At 36.1% G+C, this 22,326-nt stretch overlaps 2 protein-coding genes across 2 annotated transcripts in view; one reads left to right on the top strand and one right to left on the bottom strand.

The window, feature by feature from the left end:
* The window catches only part of LOC122710829 (polypeptide N-acetylgalactosaminyltransferase 2), a 187,491-nt gene extending 171,103 nt beyond the window's left edge, over positions 1 to 16,388 (top strand). The window contains exons 4-10 of the mRNA XM_043928976.1: positions 10,880 to 10,978; positions 11,946 to 12,013; positions 12,155 to 12,406; positions 12,905 to 13,120; positions 13,192 to 13,411; positions 14,661 to 14,871; positions 15,307 to 16,388. Coding sequence (XP_043784911.1) covers positions 10,880 to 10,978; positions 11,946 to 12,013; positions 12,155 to 12,406; positions 12,905 to 13,120; positions 13,192 to 13,411; positions 14,661 to 14,871; positions 15,307 to 15,576 — 1,336 coding nt within the window. The 3' untranslated portion in view covers positions 15,577 to 16,388. The remainder of the gene's footprint in view (positions 1 to 10,879; positions 10,979 to 11,945; positions 12,014 to 12,154; positions 12,407 to 12,904; positions 13,121 to 13,191; positions 13,412 to 14,660; positions 14,872 to 15,306) is intronic.
* Positions 16,389 to 18,392: 2,004 nt separating this feature from the next.
* LOC122710830 (KRR1 small subunit processome component homolog) lies at positions 18,393 to 19,743 on the bottom strand. The gene has a single exon (XM_043928977.1). The coding sequence runs from the start codon at positions 19,523 to 19,525 to the stop codon at positions 18,503 to 18,505; it is 1,023 nt and encodes a 340-aa protein (XP_043784912.1). The 5' UTR covers positions 19,526 to 19,743; the 3' UTR covers positions 18,393 to 18,502.
* Between the last annotated feature and the right edge of the window lie 2,583 nt (positions 19,744 to 22,326).

Here is a 22,326-nt window from a genome sequence, read left to right as displayed (position 1 = left end):
GAGCCTCGCGTTAGCTTAAGTGGTTGCTTCCAAGGCGGCCAGAACGAGGAAACTTTCGAGTTTCGTTTCCAAGAACAAATGCAGAACGCTATCCAACAACGCTATCCCTTTCAGCCGCTTTTGTTTTCCATTTCACCTTTCTCTCTCTCTCTCTCTCTCTCTCTCTCTCTCTCTCTCATTCCATCTCGCTGGATTCTTGACTCGATCCTTTCGACGCGAGTCAAGTTACGAGACGGTGCTGAGCTACTGAATCTATGTTTGCTGATTAACCCCACGAGATCTCCCCACGAGATTTTTATCTCTCTCGTTCCTCGCTTGTTTGCTTTGGTGAACTTCCAGAGCTTAGCTTTTAAAGAGTCTTTAAAGATTTCATTGCAAACGTGGAAGAACTTTTATGTGGAAATGTTATTTTAGCGAGGTTGTTTCGAATATTTGAAATTGAAATGGACGTGGTGGCGAAGGAGGCAAACAAGATTTGTACTTTGATTTTTAATTAAAGTTTCGTTCGAGGAATCTCTTGTTTGTATCCACTCTTGATTCGCTCGAAATATTAGAGATGATAATATATTTTATTTTTCAATTGTCCCAAAAGAAAGAATTATAGTATAATGATTTCAAGCCATGTAAATAGAAGAAAAAATTAAAATGATTCCAAGTTCAAATAGTTAGTTAAAGTATCGTAAAAAAACATTCCGTTTAATTTTCTTCGATTCCTGCCTCTCGATCGTTCTTCGATCAGATGGAAAATAAGAGAGAGGCCATAATAATAATCGGTTTCATCGAGTGGGATCAGCGTCGAGGTTGTTTTACTTTTCCAATCGACGGGTTCATCCATCTCCGTGTCTTCTTCATCCCTACGCTTTCATCCGTTTTATTCCGAGGTTCGATATCGTATCCTCGATTTACTTTCATCGCGGCTAAGCTGCAACACACACAATACCTTGCACCACGTAATAAAGATCCATCTATTTCTGTCATTTCTATTTCCTTCGCCACCTTTCCCCGTCTCATTTTCATCCTTCGAACTCGCGCTCCTATCATTTCTCACTCGTGCACAACACTCCACTTCTTCCTTCCTTCCTTCCTTCCTTCCTTCCTTCCTTCCTTCCTTTCGTTGTCTACCCCAATAACCCTTGTTCCGCTCCCTCTTGACAGGAATACTTCGCTATAAGGAAGGGAAAAGGGCTTGAATAACGATCCCACGGAGTCCGAATGGACAGCTTTAGGGATGATTTCGCGCAACACGAGCAATTGGAGGAGCCTCGACGAGGAGGAGGCTTGCCACGGGTTCATTAACCGATCTCCGGGGAGGACTCGAACCCTTTCGTTAATTAGTCATCAGCTCGAGTACAATGCTCGTCGAGGGGGTTTTACGCGACAATGTGCTCGTGCCTTCGAAAATTGCGTCGCCTTTTGGATTCGTGCTTGAGCCTTGAGACCAGACTCGAATAATTTAAATGATAATTTAAAAATTTTATTTCTCCGATAAGTATTCGGATCCACGGAGGAATTTGATAATTAATAACGAAAATGAATTTCATTAAATGATTGAAGGCAACTTCATTGATTATTGCTTCGTGTTAATAATCCCATGACCTTTATTGTCGCATTTAAGGAAAAACTTGATATATTTATCAAAAAAAAAAAGAAATAAATAAATCGTTGAGAAGGCGACAGATTAATTTGCACTGTGGATCTCGTGGAATCGTTGGACCGAGATTCCAGAGGAGAGATTCTAATTTAACTAGAATTCGATTGAACACCACCGTAGTAGAGGGAGGTTAGTGAATTGCAATTTAGTCGAGGAACGACGTCGGTGGATTTTCGCGCGGCGGCGGCCATCCCGCTTCGATGAAATAATTACGGACTGACCGATGTAAATTGAAATAGTCACGCCAGTGTCGTTTACGTTTGGTTGGCATTGCAAAGGGGAAATTAATTAAAGCGACCCCACCCCCTGCTTCTCGCGTTTCCCACGCTGTGTTCCGATTCCGAGTTCGACGAGGCATCGATTCGTGTTTGGCCCCCCCTTCTGCTGGGGGGCAAAAGGGGGGTGGGCCAAGACCGCGGTAAGATATCGACCATGAATTTTTGATGATTCCTGAGTGGATTGGTTTTCGACAGGATAGGCTGTACACATCCTCGTTTCGATTTCCCGCCAACCAATTCCCCATCTTAATTGGCGGCTCGAGCTTTAAAGCAACGGGTTTACGGCGTTCTAGGAACGATATTATCCTGTTCTTTCGTTTGATTTTAAGACAATCTGTATAATAACGAGAATTCTATTTCTTGAGATTCTATTTCTAGCTTTCTATATCATATAAAAATTACATAAACGCACGATCTCCTCAAGAATCGTGATGATTTTTGACGTCATTGTTAAATAGTAGATGATTCGTCGATCCTTATCCGATGTACTGTATCAACTAGTCGACGATGCTTGAACCAGTGGCGGCGAATGTAATAAAGCCTAGTAATAAAATTCGTAATTAGGATTACATCCTCGTGAACATGTCGACCGGTTTCTCGCAAGGTTTTACGCACCATAAAATCTCCGGTTAACGACCGGTGTGTGTCAGCGTTGGAGTATTTCGCATCCTGAATCCGGAGATATCTATACATACGCGTCTTCGTTCGACGGCGCGTGGTTTTACGGTGTCTCTAAATTTTTCCCGATAAAATCCAGGAAATTTACCGCCGTGTCGAGGCTAAAGCACCTGCCACGCTCTTATTCCACGGGATACAAGGGCCTTTCCTTCCTTGGCCAACGTACGCGACATCCGACGCGCGAAATCGATGAAAACCATCGAGAAATATATCTCGCGCGTAAAATATTAGGGATGGAGCCGCGTCGCGACATTCTGTTAAAAAAAAAGATTCCCTCGCGTCTCGAGAGCTTCGTTTCTCGAATCGTCCATCGGAACGGGAAAATCTCTTGGCGTGAAAGGGATTTCTTTCGAAAGAAAATAATGATTATCTCATCGATCTTGGAAAAATTCATTTCTCTTCCTTTCTTTTCATTTATTAAATTGACAATTTGTGGAGTCGATCGTTTTTCTTTTTCTCATCATATTTAAAAAGCTTCGTTGTCCCCTAATAAAATGCAATAATTTTAAAATAGTTCCAAGATTATTGTGTTTCTTTTTTCTATACCTCAGCATCGCCAAATGTTGAGGATGATTCTATTATTTCGTTAACTGATGATGAATAATAAAAAATACACAGCTCAATACACGTTTATTTTCGAAATATATCTCCAACTCACAGCTTCTTTTTTTAACTTTTTTTAACATATATATACATATGTTAATAAGAAATATTTATTTCTCCAGATTAACGTACTCGTGCTCCTACAAATATATTTCTTTGTTAGTTATAAAATAAATGAAATGCGTTACATTTTCTTCTAAACATTCCTCGTTATAAACACGAAAAGACTTCATCGTCACTTCTTCTTTTTCAGTAACAATAAATAACAAAATTCGCACGAGTTCTACTCTTCTCGACTCCCGAAATCGATTCGAATTCATTCATGGAACGCACAACAACACGTTATGCCATTGTTTCCATTTGTCGACATAGAAGGAATAGCACACATGTGCGCGCATACGTTGAAGGGCGAGGAGGGATTTTTATCGAGTCAGAGAAGAAGAGGAAACGTTGTCGATCCGACGAGAAATAATCATCGAAAATGGAAACACGATGTCGGTCACGATATCGAGGCTGTTTCGGTATTGTTGTCGCACGATTCGACGACAGCCTCATCCGCGGCGTTATTAAGAAGACCATCGATTCCACCAATCCCAGGAAATTCGCCCCCGATTCCCGCCGCCACGAGTCCCACGACCTCGTTTTCCACTCGTTGTAGCCCCGTCATACCACGTAATTATAATCATACCATTCGTGAACCGATTTCTCATTAACAGGTATATATATATATATGTATATATCCGATTAACTCGACTCGTTTGAACGTCGATGGACGATTGATAATATGCATTGCGTGCCGTGATTGCTCCGTGATTATCGATGGATGACCTCCGAGTGGATGGAAAATGGAGGAAATTATTATTACCATACCGGCGGCCGTTTTTTCTTTTCCATCAATGTTTTTCGAACAAATGAACGATATTGAGAGTGTTGTACGCGGTTTCACCAAAATGGGGATGGTATTGTTCCATTTTTCCCCTCTTTTGTTCGGGTCAAGAGTCGAAGAATTCGCACACGTGCAGTGGAAGGAATTAATCGATTTGTTTTTAGATTGATTTTGATTTAAAGCTTGGGTAAAATTGATTTTTGATGTTATGTATGTATTATCATTATACATCTTATTGATATTCGTGCCTCTAATCGATTTAGTCTGGTCAGTCTTGAATAGATTGATCGTTATTCCATTATTTATTCTATCGATTTATTGTTTCTCTCCACAATGTTTCTTGTATACAGGTTTCACAATTTTCTCCTTTTCTAATTTCCATATTTCCACATTATGCGAACGAAAAGCGCGTGTAATCAGAGATAGATCGGCCATCATCATCTCGATCCACCGGTTTCAAATTAGATAAAGTTGACCGACGACTTAGTTAATTAATTAAACGTTCGATCATGAAACGGGCGCAAGCGCATTTCGAGTCGAACAAACTGTACGCTCTAAATTAAATTTCACCCTAGTTTAATCTGATCGAGTGTCGCCGAGGAAGATTCATACCGGTTCCAAACGGAGCGCAATAACTTTTCGATCGGGTGATTGCTCTACTCCCTCCCCGAACGTGATACGATATTATTTCGTTTTTCTCGCAAGAAGCATTGAATGCACGCTGAAATTCCTTCCTTCTTCGAGGCCGAGAATATAGACAATCCACCCGTGATATCGAGCCTCTTCCCATTTCGATCGACGGATAACGCTCCATTGAAACTGAACTCTCATAGATGCGGAAGATACAATGGGAGATAGAACGAAAATATTTCTTTGTACCTCTTGTGATATTTGGAAACGTATTTATTCGCCTCGTCCCTCGAATAGAATTTTTTAAAAATGTACAATAGGAAAGACATCTTTCTCTTCTGCACGGTACAGAAGGTACAGAATATTTTTCATTTCATAGAAATTGCGAGCAACACTCACGCGCGCAAAGAACAATTCTTTCGTACGTATTATTATTATATCGTGTTTGAAATTTGAAGATAAAAATTAGTCTTTCATCCCCCGCTTTCATCATTTTTCACCATTGTTGAAATATACATAGCTCACATTGTGTCCTAATATTGTATCGAAAGCGAAAGACATCTCTTTTAATATTATACTAGACCAAGTCCAAATGTCTTCTAGAAGAAATGTATTCCATAAATTTCTCTGAGAATTTAATTCGACGTTATCTCGACGAAATATCGATGAAAAGCAATTTCGCAAGTAAGTATATATATATATATATCTTTGGTCCCTTTCGAGTTTCATGGAGGAGAGTTTCTGCCACGGAAGGAAGATCAAAGCCGGAATGCTCTATTTCTGTATATTATTCTATCGGTTTCCAAAGCAGAACGGTATGTTTCTAATAAGCTTCGATCCTCGCCACGTGAAAAGCTGGAATAACTTGTCACTGATAGAGTTTCTGTATTATCCTATTCACAAAAGGATGCGAGGACCGTTGATGAAGAACAAGCAATTTAAAATTGCAATGAATTTTTACAAGGGAGAGGATGGAGGGGAGGGTGAACGAAAGGGGAAAATCAATAGGAAGTTTAACGAATTCTGCCCTATGGATCATCTTAATGAAACAACGATTTTTCCTTTTCATGATTTTTTCCATTCCTTTTCCATTTTTCCATTTCATTGGACAAAATTAAGACACTTGATGAATTTTGACTTGTTCCATGAAGAGAAGACTATCATTAGCCTATGGTGTACACAGGTATTGAAGAAAAAAAAATGGGATTTTAATGGATTTTTAAAAGAATATTTGCAGAAGAAGAGAATCTGCAAAAGATGGCAAAATTTCAAGTCACTGTTGAGCATGATTTAACGATGCTTCATACTCTTTAATCATATTACATTATGAAGCATTTAGAAGATAATCCTAGATGATGATAATCCTGGACCGAAATAACCTTAACAATATTAAGGATTTACAAATATTGCCTCGTACTAATTTTTTAAATTAACATCGTTGTCATCCCTAATTAAAATATTCATAATCTCCCTATGCGTTACTACGGATTATATAAAATAAGTCTGTCGTTACGAATATGCAAATTTACCAGACACGTAGATCATGCATATATAAGCAAATTTAAAGATGGAGAATTACTTCACTCTTTAAGAAACCACTTTTTAACGCTCCAATTCGTGAAACTCGGAAAACACCCCTCGTCTTACTCGCGATTTTGAGTATTTCGTTCTAGTACTTTGAACCGTGTAGTACGATCCAAATCCACGTTTACAACATCAGAGACAGTGTCGAATTTATGTCTCTCGCCGGGATGCCTCGTTCCTCGATCTCAGAGTCGAAGGTCCGTGAGAAAATCCGGTTCGCTTCGAGAGAGAGGGTTGAACAAAGGGGTCGAGCGATTTTCCATCCTGAGATCAGACCGTTTTCTGGATTTTACGTTAATCTTACAAAGCAGCATTTTCACGGTGAACGAGGTTGGTTATTCACAGGTTTGAAATATAAGAGTCTACACACGCCCACGACTAATAAGCGAGGCGAATATAATTTATCGGATTTTTTTAACGCATGTCCGCTACAATTTTTTTGCAATTTTTTCTCTTTATCTCGCTGTGGAACATATTAAGTTTTATCCATTGAATTTTGAGAGTATTTTTGGTCCTGTTTGCAGATTAATTTATCATCTTTAAGATTTCCATACGCAATCATCCCTTTTTTCGAATTTCCATGCTTGATTTTCCTTTTTTTTTTTTTTTTTGTTTCAAGATTTGGAAAAGTTCTAAAATATTTTATATATTTTCGTTATTAACAGATAATTTGATTGAAATATAATTATACGTACCTATTTGTTTTCACGATGTTTTAATTACAACAAATATTTACATAAAATAATACTAATAGCCCAATAAGCGTTAAAAATGGAATTAATTTCTCCTTTCTCCGTAATTTTTAAATTGCATCGACTCCTCTAACTTCTGTTACGACAAATGATAATTTTACTATGACATAAATTATGCAGTCGAAGTTCTACAATTCCTCTTTCTTACATCCACGGAAGAAAAAAAAACAAGATAATATATTCAAGCGTCGCGCATTAAAACCGCTTGGACGGAATTATTTTTAAACTTCGAACGAGAATATCCGATGACGTCGACCGGATCCTGAAAAATCCGCTCAGCTGGGATTTGCGCTGACGGCTTCGAGAGCGCAGTTTCGAAATACTCGCGCATGGGAATATGGGAATTAATTAACGTGAAAGGGGTTGGAGAGAATTTTTTATTTTTTTTGAGGGAGAAGGGGGAGGGAGGGGGAGTCTCGAGCTTGGCATGTTACCAATTATACTCGAATAGACATTTCTATGGAAATTCACTGGAAACAAGGATTCTGTGTTATCATTTAAAATGCACTATAAAAAATAATATTCGTCATTACCTGCAGCTTATGAAATAATATATTTTTCTTTAAACCACTAATATAATATAAAACAAAAATTTTAAATATATGATAATTTGATAAATATAAATTTCCAAGAAACAATTAATTAAACTATTAATTTTCGTAGATTAAAAATTACTTTTGTTTTATATTATCATTATACTACATTTTAAAAAAACAAAAGATTAAACCTATAATCTTTAAATATCCCCAAAAATTAATTTTTGCCTTCCAATTCCATATTTCAAACAAACAATCCCAAATAGCGATTTTTCCTCGTGTTAATCTATATATTTCTATTCATTTCCGATCTCATCTTCTTTCCATACATTCGAAAGCCGATCGTTCATTTTCGAGAATATATCAAAATGTATTCCGCATAAAATTCCGCAGTTAAATTGCACTATGGATAACCGGAAATTCACCGTGTCCCGCGTTCATTCATCGGCCATTCAGATTTATTTCCCGTGTCGGCCCAGGCTTTCTCCTGGGCCGCGTTGATCCGTTGTAACCACTTGGCCGTATCCACGAGTGCATTTCGATGTGAGATCCGGATGCGGCGCAGGATTAAGCCGGAACTCGTTCGAATCTCGCGCGGATCGCGACCGTCCATCCTCGTTTTCCCAACGCGTGCATGCAATGCTCCCGGGTTAAATTTATACAATATTGTTCCCGAATTCGCTTCATTTTTCTTTATACCTTTATACTTTATGCTCTTCGACTTTTTCATTCATCTCTCGAGAGCCGATATCTTTCCATGGCGCGTGATAATCGCGGATGGAACACGAAGTTATTACGATCGCTCGATATAAAAAAACGATATAGAATTTTAGAACGATGCTTTACAATTATAATTTCATTGGATTTATGGAATGATTGGATTTCTTTTTCTTTTTTTTTTTTTTTTTNTTTTTTTTTTTTTTTTTTTTCGTTCGAAGTATTGATAATTTTATTAATCCTTTCTTTTTAGAGATAAGGATAATTGTCTTTTATTGATCGTTTGCTATTAATACCGCGGAAAGAAAATATAAAAGAATTTCCAACAATTGAAATGTACAATTCAAACCACGTCATATCTCTTATCTATCTATCTAACATCCAAAATCATGTTCCCTTAAACAATTTCGATTCGAAACTCAGAATTTTCTTACCAAACGATCAAATTCTTTCGCGCATATATATATATTTATCTTATATCTTTCGTCAAAAAAGATCGAAAGTTCCATTCACCGTTTTCACGAGTAATTTTCCCACGATTCCCGAATATTTTCAACGATTCTCCGTACAGAGGAGGCGATCGTTTCGATCGTTAAATTCGCAAATTCGTACACACGGATCCCTCGTACAAACGCGATTTCCCTGTGTCCCCCACCCCCTCCTCCACGGCCGATTTTGTTTCGCCGGCTCAGTGCCGCGTGTAAACGGTCGTGCACGTGTCCCGAGAACTCGATGGGATCGAGCGCCGTGCGTTATCCACTTTAACGTCGGGGCCAAAGCCCGAATTGCAGTTTCGAATTAAACCGTCCGGATGATCCGTCCCGTCTGGCCCGCTTTAAGGCTCGTTTGCAATTTCGTTGTCGGCAAATATGTTCCCGACAGCCGGCGCTGCTTCGTTGCCTCCGCTCCACGGGATTATGCTCCCATGAATTAGACACGATCCCTCGGCTCTCCCCGTCCAATACGGATTTCAAAGTAGATAAACTGCTCGTAATCAATGCCTAACGAGGGAAACGCGCGACCAATTATCGATTTTCAAGTTTACTTATGCGTTTAATTATCATGTATATACATGTGTTACCAAATTTTTCGAATCGATCATTCTAATCTGATCCCAAAATATCCTCGCTTCTCTTCCATGAATAAACTTGCCCCTCTATCTTTTCTATTATTTCTATTGAAACGAACCAACTATACAAAGCATAGTTTCTTCCTAATTTTTCTTGAAACATGGACGTATTAAGCATGGAAGAAAAATTTTTCGTCACTCGTCGCCTTGCTCCCAACAATGTTATTAATATAATCTTTCAGAATCGGTTTTAATTCGTCAACTGATCCCAAAATATCCTCGCTTCGAAGAAATCTCTTCCACGAACAAACTTGCCCCTCCACCTTTTCTATTATTTCTATTGAAACGAACCAACTATACAAAGCATAGTTTCTTCCTAATTTTTCTTGAAACATTGGACGTATTCATGGAAGAAAAATTTTTCGTCACTCGTCGCCTTGTTCCCAACAATGTTATGTAATCTTTCAGAATCGGTTTTAATTCGGCAATTTTCCTCCGTCGAATTCGTCACGGGATTGGAGGAACGCGGAGAGCTCTCTAATGTGACAACGAAGTTAGTCAAGAAGAAGGGTGCAGTCACAATGTTCCGCGGGAAAGTGGTAAATTTTCCAACCGGCTGCACTCTCTCTCTCTCTCTCTTTCCAGGTAATAATTCCAGCGATCGATAATCTCATCAGTGAACTTTTACAATTTCGCTGGTGCAATGGAGAAGGAGGAGGAGGAGGAGGAGGATGTTGAAGAAGAGGAGAGGAGGTGCTGCGGAGTGGTTGAAAGCGGTACACGTGGACGCATTCCGTACACGTTCCTCGAGTTTATCTCGGAAAAGTGGAACTGACATATTGGGATCGTTCTGACCGTCTAGTCGCATTTATGTACCCTCCGTGTCGGCGTGCCACGATCCCCCTCCTTTTTCTTCCTCTCCCCCTATTTACTCGCCATCACCCATGGACTAAGACCAAGCTTCAGCTTTTATATACTTGCGCCCAATACAGAGAAGAATTCGAAGAGAATTCGAAAATGAAATATTTCGTTACATTTGGAATACTTTTTTTGTATTAAGAGAATTATGAGAAGAAATGGAAAAGAAGATTGTATCGAATGCGAATCAAAGTTATACAGAGATTACAGGGGAGAAATAAATAAATAGGATTGGACAGACGATGAAGATTTGATCGAATCTAATCGAATATTGAAATAATCGATGGATTATCTAATTGTCATAGAGCATAAATAATATGCTTCCATCGATTCTATTCTCAACGTCTCATTGTAATGATCATTAAACGACTCTTTTCAAGTTTTAATTAAATAGTTTTATTCCTTTTAATATTCATTTGTGCTATTTTCGCATAGTATTTAGGTTGACTATGCTTAACACCGATATCGAAGAATCTTTGATTTAATTATTTCATCTTGTTTATTTGTCAGAGCTCTCTTGTTTGAAATTGTTTATTAGCTGGATGGAACTTCAAGAGGAATTCCGTTCTTGTTTCAGGTGTCGAATGAAGCAGTGGAGGAGGGATCTACCCCCAACCTCGGTGATAATTACCTTTCATAACGAGGCGAGGTCGACGTTGCTCAGAACCGTCGTCAGGTATTAACAAATTTGTTTTTCGAATTAAAAATTTATTTGTATGTAACACGAGTTATGGAAGAATAACAGAAAGAAAAGCGATTAAACGGGAAATCGTTGGAAATGGGAAAATATCGACAGGCAAGAAAATGCATTGGACAAAATTCAACGAAACGAGATTAATATTTCTTCACTGATAACGTACGGCTAAATTCCCACGCGTACAACGTGTAATACTAGATCGAGTTTCACGGAAAACGCGAGAAAACTTTCAACACCGAGAGTCCAGGGAGACGAGGTCTGATGGAATTTCCTAATCATCGTTCCATCATTTCATGCCCATTTATACTCCTCGTGTAATAAATCACGCGTGAAATTTGAAGAAATGACGTAAAAAGAAAGCAACGATAAAATTATAAATCATTGATTCTTATGAAATTAATTCGCCTACGATGAGTTTTCGATTTGAAACATATTTGTTTCAATGGCGAAAGGAAATATAGCCAATTATTTTTTTACCTTTGATTATTTATTTATTATTATTATTATTTATTATATTATAGTTGCTTTCCGTAATAATATTCGTACGGATATTACATCGTATAAAATTTTACATCCTTATAAATTAAATATTCAATCACGATCAATTCTACTTGACTTATTCTCTATTCTGTATTATTAATCCTACAAACTCAAACGAAATTATTTACCGTGAAAAGAAATTTTTTTTCCTCCCCCTCGTTCGAAATAACATCCTCTCTAAAAGAAAAGGAAAGAGAGGAAAACCGTAGACAAATTTATTTAGGGAAATTCATTTAAGAGAGAATTCTTGGTAGAGGTTCGGGCTATATCTCGAGGGTAGTTTACGACACTCGATGGAATTAGAAGCGTTTAATTTCTGCGAGGAAATTTCTCTTGTTACGATCGTCTAACGAGTCATTTGCAAGAACAGAAAATGATATAACGGAAAATTCATTTTCGATTTCAGCGTGCTGAACAGGAGTCCGGAACATTTGATCAAGGAAATTATATTGGTCGACGATTTCAGTGATCATCGTAAGTTCACTTTCCCAAATTTATAGATTATAGATTCCTCTCTTGGACACCACCAGTTGTAACCTCGTGACTTACTTGAAACTTGCAATCTGCGAGGAGAGCATCGAACGGTGCCACGACAATTCACCTACTTTTTTCCAGCGGAGGACGGTGAAGAGCTGTCGAGGATACACAAAGTGCGAGTGATACGCAACGAAAAGAGGGAGGGTTTGATGAGGTCGAGGGTGCGAGGCGCGGATGCAGCCACCGCCACCGTGTTAACATTCCTCGACTCGCATTGTGAATGCAACGCCGATTGGCTAGAACCACTTCTGGAGAGGGTGGCTGAGGATCCTACAAGGGTCGTCTGCCCTGTTATTGATGTCATAAGCATGGACACCTTTCAATATATCGGTAAAAAATATATAAGGTTTCTCTTTATTCCAATTTTTTTTTCTTTATCCTGCATTTCCAACAATTGATGTTACTTTTTATTTAGTAATTGACACAAGGAATCCGATCATTTTAAATTGCATGAAATCGTATATAAAATAAAGGAACGAAGAAACTTGAAATAGGAGGGAGAATTAAGTGCATAAACAACTGAAAACTTTTATCTCGACTCTCCATTTTTAACCAACTCTCGAATAACTCTCGCACTTCTTCTTCTCAACCATTTATCCCTGGACGGACATAAATTGTATTCTGTTTTTCTCTATTTCTTTTGTTGTTTCAACCACCGTTAAAATAGCAGACTTCTCTCGACATTTTATGCGGAAGCAACCAATGTGCTCTATTCAAAAACAAATAAAAGAAATCCAAGCGATACCAATCCGATTAATCAAATCCAAAACTCTTCTATTCCTTTACTCAATCGAAAAATCATCAAATTTCTCGATTTCTCTTTTGTAGGCGCGTCAGCCGATTTAAGGGGTGGTTTCGATTGGAGTCTTGTGTTCAAATGGGAATACCTGAGCCAAACGGAAAGGCAGGCGAGGCAAAAGGATCCTACGCAGGCGATCAGGACCCCGATGATCGCCGGTGGCCTCTTCGTGATCAACAAAGCGTATTTCGAGAAATTGGGCAAGTACGACACGCAGATGGACGTATGGGGTGGCGAGAATCTCGGTGAGTCATCTCTCTCTTATGGCGTTTGTCCGTGAAAATTCGTGGAACGTGATTCGATCCCCGTTTTTCAGAAATATCGTTCCGCGTGTGGCAATGCGGGGGAAGCTTGGAGATTATTCCGTGCTCGCGCGTCGGCCACGTGTTTCGAAAACGTCATCCGTACTCGTTCCCAGGAGGCAGCGGTAACGTTTTCGCGCGAAATACGAGAAGGGCCGCCGAGGTGTGGATGGACGATTACAAACAATTCTATTACAACGCGGTGCCTTTAGCGCGTAACATACCGTATGGAAAGTAAGTACGATCCTCTAAACAACTCATATCTCTGGTAAAAAGTATTCGACCACTTTTTCAAAATGGAATGATATTTTTTTGATGAAATTGTACCAAATGATTTACCTAACTTTTTTGAAAAGTTAGAATTAACTTTCTAAAAATTAGAGAAATTATAATAATTATTAGGATCCCCTAAACAACTCATATCTCTGGTAAAAGGTATTTGACCACTCTTTCAAAATGGAATGATATTTTTTTGATTGTACCAATTTACCTAACTTTTTTGAAAAGGTAGAAGAATTAACTTTCTAGAGATTAAGAATTATAATAATTATTACTATTACGATTTTCTAAACAACTCCTATCTCTGGTAAAAGATATTCGACCACTCTTTCAAAATGGAATGATATTTTTTTGATGAAATTGTACCAATTTACCTAACTTTTTTGAAAAGTTAGAAGAATTAACTTTCTAGAGATTAGGAATTGTAATAATTATTATTATTAAAATTAAAATTGATACGTGCCAATTATTTGTATGTCTTCTAATAATTGCTGGTGCTTCATTTTTTGATATCATATTATCGCGCACGATGTTATCGAACATAATTTATATTTGATAATAATCGCATTCAACGTGCATTTTCATTCGTCGTCGTATAATTGATCAAAAATATCAAATTTATATGCGATATTTCATATTGATATGTAATACGACGCAATTTATATTCCATGATAATCACGTTCACCAATTAATATATTGACGTATAACTTGATCAAAAATAACGAGGCAAAGTTATTAGCCAAAATGTCCAACAATCCTTCCCAATTATTCACGGATCCTCGAAAACAATGAACGTGTTAACAAATAATTGGCAGGTATCAAAAGAAAACAAGACGACGAAAGTATATATATATATATATATTCCTTTCTTCAACATAAATTACCTCGCAAGTTACCCATTCCTACCACCATCGAGAACAACCATCGATGACAACAATCTCACGATACACAACACCCACACGTTATTCTTCCGCTTACAATCTATTCATTGTCCAAACTTTCTTCGAGAAACGAAGTTTCTTTTCTTCAAGATCGTTTATCACGGGCTAATTTCTACGGTTCTCCTCGTCTCCCGCGCCGGAGAAAAGGAGGAGAAGGAAAAGCTCGATTTACGGGCCGAAATACCGATAGCCGATTTCATTAAAACGCGTCAGCGCACGTGAGCGGTGTTAATAAAACAGGGCGTCGCCTACCCTTGTTTCAGTATTCAAGACAGGATGGAGCTGAAGCGGAAATTGCATTGCAAGCCCTTCAGCTGGTATCTGAAAAACGTGTATCCAGAGCTGGTTATACCGACCAGCGAGGGTGGACCCGGTGGATCGTTGAAACAGGGCTCCGCGTGTCTGGACAGCATGGGCCATCTCCTCGATGGAAACGTGGGACTTTACCCGTGTCACGACACCGGTGGTAACCAAGTAAGTATGGCTCTGTGTTATTCATGCTACGCCCCCGGTATATTCGAGTATACTGCGATGAAATAACGATACAAATAACCATTCGCCACGTTTCTATTATCGATCGATATATTCAATTTTTATATTTCAATTATTGTATATATTTTTACAGATGGATTAAAGAATCGAGAAATTTTGAAGAAAATATTGAAGATTCTTAGAATGTTTTTTGAATATCTTTCGAAGAAGATGGAAATAACGCGTTGAGAGAGATTTTATTGAAATAAATATAGAATTTTTAGTAGGAAAATATGAAATGACTTTCGAAATTTTGATTAAAAAAATTTCCTAGATAAAATCAAATTCTGAGACGAGAATCAATTAACGATATTTATAATCTCGATTACAAACGATAAATCTCGACTCGATAAATCTCATCTGAACAATTTCTTACAGGAATGGGGTCTGACGAAGGACGGTCTCATCAGGCATCACGGCCTCTGCCTAACCCTTCCTGTCTACGCGAAAGGCACGACGCTGTTAATGCAGATCTGCGACGGTAGCGAGAACCAGAAATGGAGGCACCTCGAGGGCGGTTTGATCCGCCACTCGAGAATTCCTGTGTGCGTGGACTCGAGATACCACGCGCAAAAAGGAATCACCGCTGAAAAGTGCGACTCGAACGCCGAAACGCAGAGGTGGCATCTTTACAACCACAACCATTAGCTTCCGAGTGTGATCAGTAGTGGCTCGTGAAGACAACGGTGCCGTCGTCACTCACGAAGGGCCGAAGGGGTGCAATATTTGATCAGAAGAAGAAGGGTCGACCTGATAAGGGAAAACGATCTAATCGATCCGAGATCGAAGTTGCTCAATCGGACCCGTAAATGATGACTCGAAACAGGGGTTCGTTGTTACGAAAAGACCTTCTCCACGTGACGCGTGAAGACGAAGAAACGATTTATATATTATAGGAGAGTGATATATCGATCTAACGTATTCATAGTTTTAACGAGACTGTGCGTTGACAAAGAGATTGCGGAGACATGGAATTGAATTCCTGTTTTTTTTTTTTTTTTTTTTTAGATTTCGTAGAGAAAGATCATCTTTATTTGGTATTTTTTAAAGTAGAATGTGATAAGAGAATGTTTGAAGAAAATCGAATGTGTTTATTACACAGTCTTTGGAATTGATTTGTGATGAATGAGGAATATAGTCTATATTTGTTTTGTTTTTTTTTTTTTTTTATTTTAATTAATCGGTGATATATAATTGTATGATTGGAAGGAACGTCGATGTCCTAGTCGAATTCATTTTGCAAGGATTGTTTTCTAGAAGCATATTCATTCCGGTGCATTTATATTGATGATCTCAAATCGCGTATAGATTGCGAAACGATTTCTCAGTTACCGTTTGTATTATTTTGAAATAAACATCGAAGCGTTGGAAAATTCTCGTTTAATCGATGCTCGATTTCTTATTGAAAAATAACGAGCATTGATTCAACGAGAAAAAAAATAAAACGATTAAAAATGCGATATCGATTTTATTTAACTCTTATTTTCACGGCCTTAAGCGAATGATCAAATGACGAAAAAACGCTATTTTCAAATCGACTATTCTTTCTTAGCCGACCACACATGTATTCAGACACATACACATACACATGGTATACGTGGCGCATCGATTTGTGTTAAATCATTGGTCGATCGTGATATATACGAATCGGGTGCTTCTCGATCCAAAGACATGCGCTACCATTCTCTCACAAAGAGATTTATTTTTCTATAAAAAAAAAAATTGTATACTTACTTGGTTGTGCGAATAGTTGGAAATTATGGATGTGTTTGCCTCACGAAGACTCAACGTGTTATAGAACAGCGATTATATCAATTGATTTTTACTTTATTTATTATTTTTTTTTTTTTTTTTCGTTTGCTTTCTATCCGATTCCTGATGACAAAGTTCATCTTCTTAGAGAAGAATATATTAGATGATTAGTCTTGACTAAATTGCCTACGACACGTTGAGTCTTTCCAAGGCAAAAATATGGAGCGACTATTATACAGCAATATGTAGGCGAGAGAACGATTTTTTGTACACTGATACTATTTTCACGACGACAATGATCCGACTGCCGTCATCTCGCATACGATATTTAACACACGTATATGTATATGTACACAGAAGTTACGCTATCGAGAATTATTGTAAGCTTTTGTATAATACCGAACGCGCCCCTAATCGCCTATTTACACATTCTTAGATTTACGAAAAGCGATGTACATTCGAAGAAAGATCGTTTCTATTCTTAAAAACCGGTTAAGCTAAGCTATTAGACAGTATCATTCAGATTTAATCGTATTTTCAACTGATGCAATTGTACATATGGGTTTAAAGATCTCTTTTATTAAAAAAATTCTTATAAATACGAATATTTCGAATATTCAGCAAATTTGGCTTAAATTTTATGAATAATCGTTCCGCTCTATGCATAATATCTTGATTAGACGCGTGATAAAAAATATTATTGCATAGAGTGTATTCTTATCGCGCACTTCTCTCTTCGGTACGTATTTTAATTCAAACGCTCCGATTTTATCATTCAATTACAAAATGAAACGCTGTGAACAATTTACACCTAACTTTTTTCCTAATGGAATTCTATCACGAAATCCTATAATCGAACGGACAAAATAAATTAAAAATTAAACGCGTATAATAATACGTTCTTCCCAATCGACTCGCGAATCAATATTGTAAATATTTAAATGCGCGATCATATTCAATCGTCTGGTCTCCCGTCCTAAGGCGTCTCTGAATTAATTCGAAGCGAATACACGATATTATTCGAGATTTTTTTGCCACGAATTCGCGACTAATCAGGCATAATCGCGTGCAATTGTAAATAATATATCTATGATATAAGTTAAAATATAAAAAGCGTACTTCCATGAATCTATAAGCTGTAAGATAAACGAAACGACATTTAAACTTTTAAGATTGCGTTGTACATTATCACGAATACTTCCCCGATTTTTCTATTGCGTGCGATACGTTGATCATTTTATCGATTTTTTTAAATATTGTTGAATATCCAATCCTTTTTAATTGTAATTTAATACGTTAAATTTAATAATACATTGAAGACTCGGTACGCGAAAGCAACGTTTTTGAGATGAATTTTTTTTTTTAATTTAATTTATTATATGTACGTTATCCTTTGGATATTAAAACTACGTCGAAATTATAATGAATTTCTGCAAATAAAAATAATCATGGAAATAAAAGAAAATACATACATATGGACGTTCGTTTTCGACTGAATACCTGTCTTCAAGGTGTACACGTTGAATTTCTACGATTCTGTATTTTGCAAATGTATCATATTAAAAATCCAAACAAGAAATATATATGAGTATATACATTTGGTACATACTTATATATATTTGTATCTCGTACATTAAGAACGCGATATTATAACTCATAGGAACAAAGTTTTTTAATAAAACGATGGAATTATTCCAAAAATTATGGAGATGTTTTTTTAGACAACCAGCAAATATTTTATTTAGTTAAAAATATCAAATAATATAGTGAACAATCTTGCAAGAATAACAATTAATTTATAATTAAAGATGTGGTTTAAATATTATGATTTTGCACTATGTTTTTTAAGTGCATTATTAACTTTCTTCTTAAATTCATCTAAGTTTATATCATCCTTCTCTTCCTTTTTCTCTTTAGATGCTTCTTCAGGAGGTACAAATGCTTGCGCCCTACGTTCCTGTCTTCTTTTCTCAGCCTCCTGGTGCTTGATATCTTGTTCTCTCTTCTTCTTGGCTCTTTTCTGTTCCTCGTTCAAAAAATATTCTCCTGTACTTATCATCTTGTCTATCTTGCTCTCTTGTTGAGGAGGTGGGAATGGAGTATACGGTTTTTTCTCTTTCTTATTCTTCGGCTGCTTTCTCTTATTAATATTTTTACTACTGAATTTAGGCAAAAATCTCTCCCAATTTTCATTCTTTAATTTTGGATCTTTTGCCAGTTCTCTCTTAATCATCAACGCTTTAATGTTATAAATAGGATGAATGTTTTTCATAGTATCTTCAACAATACGTCTAACTAATGGAAGACTTCTATAAGGACCTAATGCAGCCACTGTCTGTCCTTGTACAAGAACATAACAATTTGTCAACAATTCAATGGATTTCAAAGTGCATCCTTTTGGTCCTATAAGCCTCTGACGTCTCTTGACAAACTTTTCTCGGTTTCTTACAAACGAAGATATTTTTATAATATCTGAGCTAATATCATCTTGAAGTACTCTAACTGCTTGTTCAAAAGGAACAGATCTTGACATAAGTTTGATCATATCACGAGCTTTAATTATAATATATGGATCCCATGTTTTTCTAGTAGTTTTCACAGTCATACTACCTTCAATGAAATCTAATTCAGCTTTGATTGCATAATCGTCTAAAGCTTTCTGAATCAATGGCCAATGTTCTTTTAAATATTGTTCTCTGTATTTTGGGAACAAAGTTGCAAATGAACTTTCTTGAAGTAAACGATTAGGATTGTCCTCAGCTTTAAAAGATGGAATTTCTAATGACCAAGCATTGTCCACTGGACCCGTTGTCTTGGAATCATCTTCTTTTTCAGAATCACTCATTTTTTATACAATATTTTTGTAATAATATTTAATTTTCAATTTTTTAATATGTATTAATTTCTATCATCGCACTAACTTTATCAATCGAGACTCGATTGATTATATTTATGTTTATTTATGTTAGTTTATGAAATAAAAATTAATACTTTAATATAATCGCACTATTTTGAAATTGCATTTATAACAAAAAACTTCAAAAAATTTATTTTTAATCACTCCACGTGATACTTAAACAAACGGTTCCTAATTTTAAGGTTATATTGTTGATTTTCATTGAACAATGAACACAAATATAATATAGAGTCCTAGAATAGCTATTACTTTCTTTAGTAACGCCATCTCTTGAAAAGTATTGAAACTCAAGTGTTGTACTCAATTTTCAATACTTTACCATAGATCATAGACAGGATAGATACGACATCTTATAAGATTTTTGTGTTACATTCTCAAATATCGACCATGAAAAAAGCAGAGTAATTTTTACAATGTCTGCAATTTATTATGGCTAACATAGAAACTACATTTATCTTATTCTCGAAAAAAGATATACATACATGTATATATTTATATATACATGTATGTATATGCATTATACCTATGATTCCATGCTTCTTTACTCAAAAATTTATTTAAAATTAATAATAAATTTTCTTTTTTTTGATGTAGGTTTGCAAAACATTCGATTCTTGATCAAATGTTTGTGCAAAACAAACAACAAAAGAACTCCTAAGATATAAGTTAATCTCTGAAAATAAAAATTAAATTATATCTTAATTATATACAACTCTACATAAAGCACACACATTACATCACATACATAAATCAATATTTTATATATTCATTGCCATGAAAATATAAAATATTGATAATTAATTAAAAAATTTAAATATATTCCACACAGTTCCAGAATTTCTACTTACTATTATTATTATCATTTATTATGCATGCATTTAAAACATATTCTACTTTAAGCACTATAGCAACCTATAGCAACAGTTCTATGAGCCACTTATTTATATTCTAAAACTTTTATTTAGAAAAATTGGATGAATTCCTAAATATAATTTAAAAATATCCTTAAAAAAAATATGATTCCTAAGGAAATTCAAAATAATCCAATTCATCTAAACCTACAATTCCTTGTAATCCCTATCTATATATTAGTTAAATGCTTATTTTAATCTTTATTTAGCATGAAACTAATATCTTCCTATATAATTTAAAAATTTATATAGGAAACCTACCTACACAAAGATATAAAAGATATAATCAAGGGAAAAGTATATTATATGAAGTACCATCTTCTTTAATTGGCATTTCCTGAAAGGTTGACCTGAAACAAACTTATTTGAACGATTAGTATAATAATTAAGAAAAAAAAAAGGAAAAAAAAAAAAAAACAATATTGATTTGGAACAGATAAAAAGATAAATTTTATAATGAACATTCATCATTATTGACTCTAAAAAATTTAAATGTTAAAAAGAATTTAAATTCGATATTTTGAAAAACTTAGAAAAGTTCTTACTTGTAATATTTTCTGCAACAAAGGTAAAATGTGATAAGGGATGCTGAAAAAGAAAACAAGTAACCAGAAGGGCTACTAAAATAAAAAATATCTTCCACTTGATATGAACCCGAGCAACCGCGAATTGTTTTATATCGCAACACTAATAAACTAATATTTTATTTTTATAAAATAGAAAATCAACCGCGATGAGTGCTTTATCATATTTGCAATATTGATTTAAATTAACAAAAAAAATATAAAAAAAAGCTGAAAAATTCCCGAAAACAATATTTACGCAACACTACTCTATGCACTCAAATTTAAATAACGCAACACTATAGCGAGAAGTCCAAGTGCAGTCTCCTTAATGACTGCTGTGTGATCACCCTTGCAGCTTTTTTAGCCACTTAAGGTGATTCAGGAACAGAAGCGTTGAGTATTTCCACAATCCAAGTGGAAAAAGCGTGGGCATTTAATATTCGCAACACTACTTACAAACGCGATTATTTATCAACGCAACACTACATTTTAAAACAAATTCAATAAAAATCATTACTTCTGTATGATTAGAAAGCTATTAGTTAAAAATAATGAATTTAAAAATAAAGCTATCAATTTAATATAATTAAAAAAATTAAAACAATTTGTAATAATAAAACAATCGCGATATCTTATAATTCGCAACATTAATGCAAACGCGACTCTCATTTTAACGCAACACTAATGCAAACGCGATTTTCATTTTAACGCAACACTAATACAAACGCGATTTTCATTTCAACGCAACACTAATAAAGAAACGCGACAATTACAACGCAACTCTAATTCAACCCGTTATATTAATAAATCGCAACACTAATAAAAAAAATCGCGATGCCCATGATGACTGGATCCGGTGGGCCGGCATGCAATCGGCCAGACAACACAACAAATACTACGTATTACTAAAACGAGCACAGTGACAAAATAGTAACAATGACTTCCCATTCTTTGGACCCAAAGAAAATCCAAAAAATGAGAAACCATTCGTTGCAGCCCCTCTTCGTGACAGTTTGTCGAGGCCTCTTCGGTCTTCCTCCTTCGGGCGCAATGCCCGCTGAAACTTAAATCTAGGCTCGAGATTCGCTAATCGTAAACAAAAAAAGAAATAAAAAAAAAAGACTAAATCGCGGAAACTAGCACATGGACGACTAATGATCGTACCATTGTTCATACATGTGCAGAATCTCGAGCGCAACGTTCGTTTCGAAAGCAAATCCCGACCGCGACCACGAAACTCGAAAAATCGACA

This window comes from Apis laboriosa, unplaced genomic scaffold, assembly GCF_014066325.1.
Source record: "Apis laboriosa isolate Shangri-la unplaced genomic scaffold, ASM1406632v1 scaffold158_cov153, whole genome shotgun sequence".
Classification (NCBI taxonomy): domain Eukaryota; kingdom Metazoa; phylum Arthropoda; class Insecta; order Hymenoptera; family Apidae; genus Apis; species Apis laboriosa.
The sequence above is the reverse complement of the archived record's forward strand: the minus strand, read 5'-3'. Positions and strand labels throughout refer to the sequence as shown.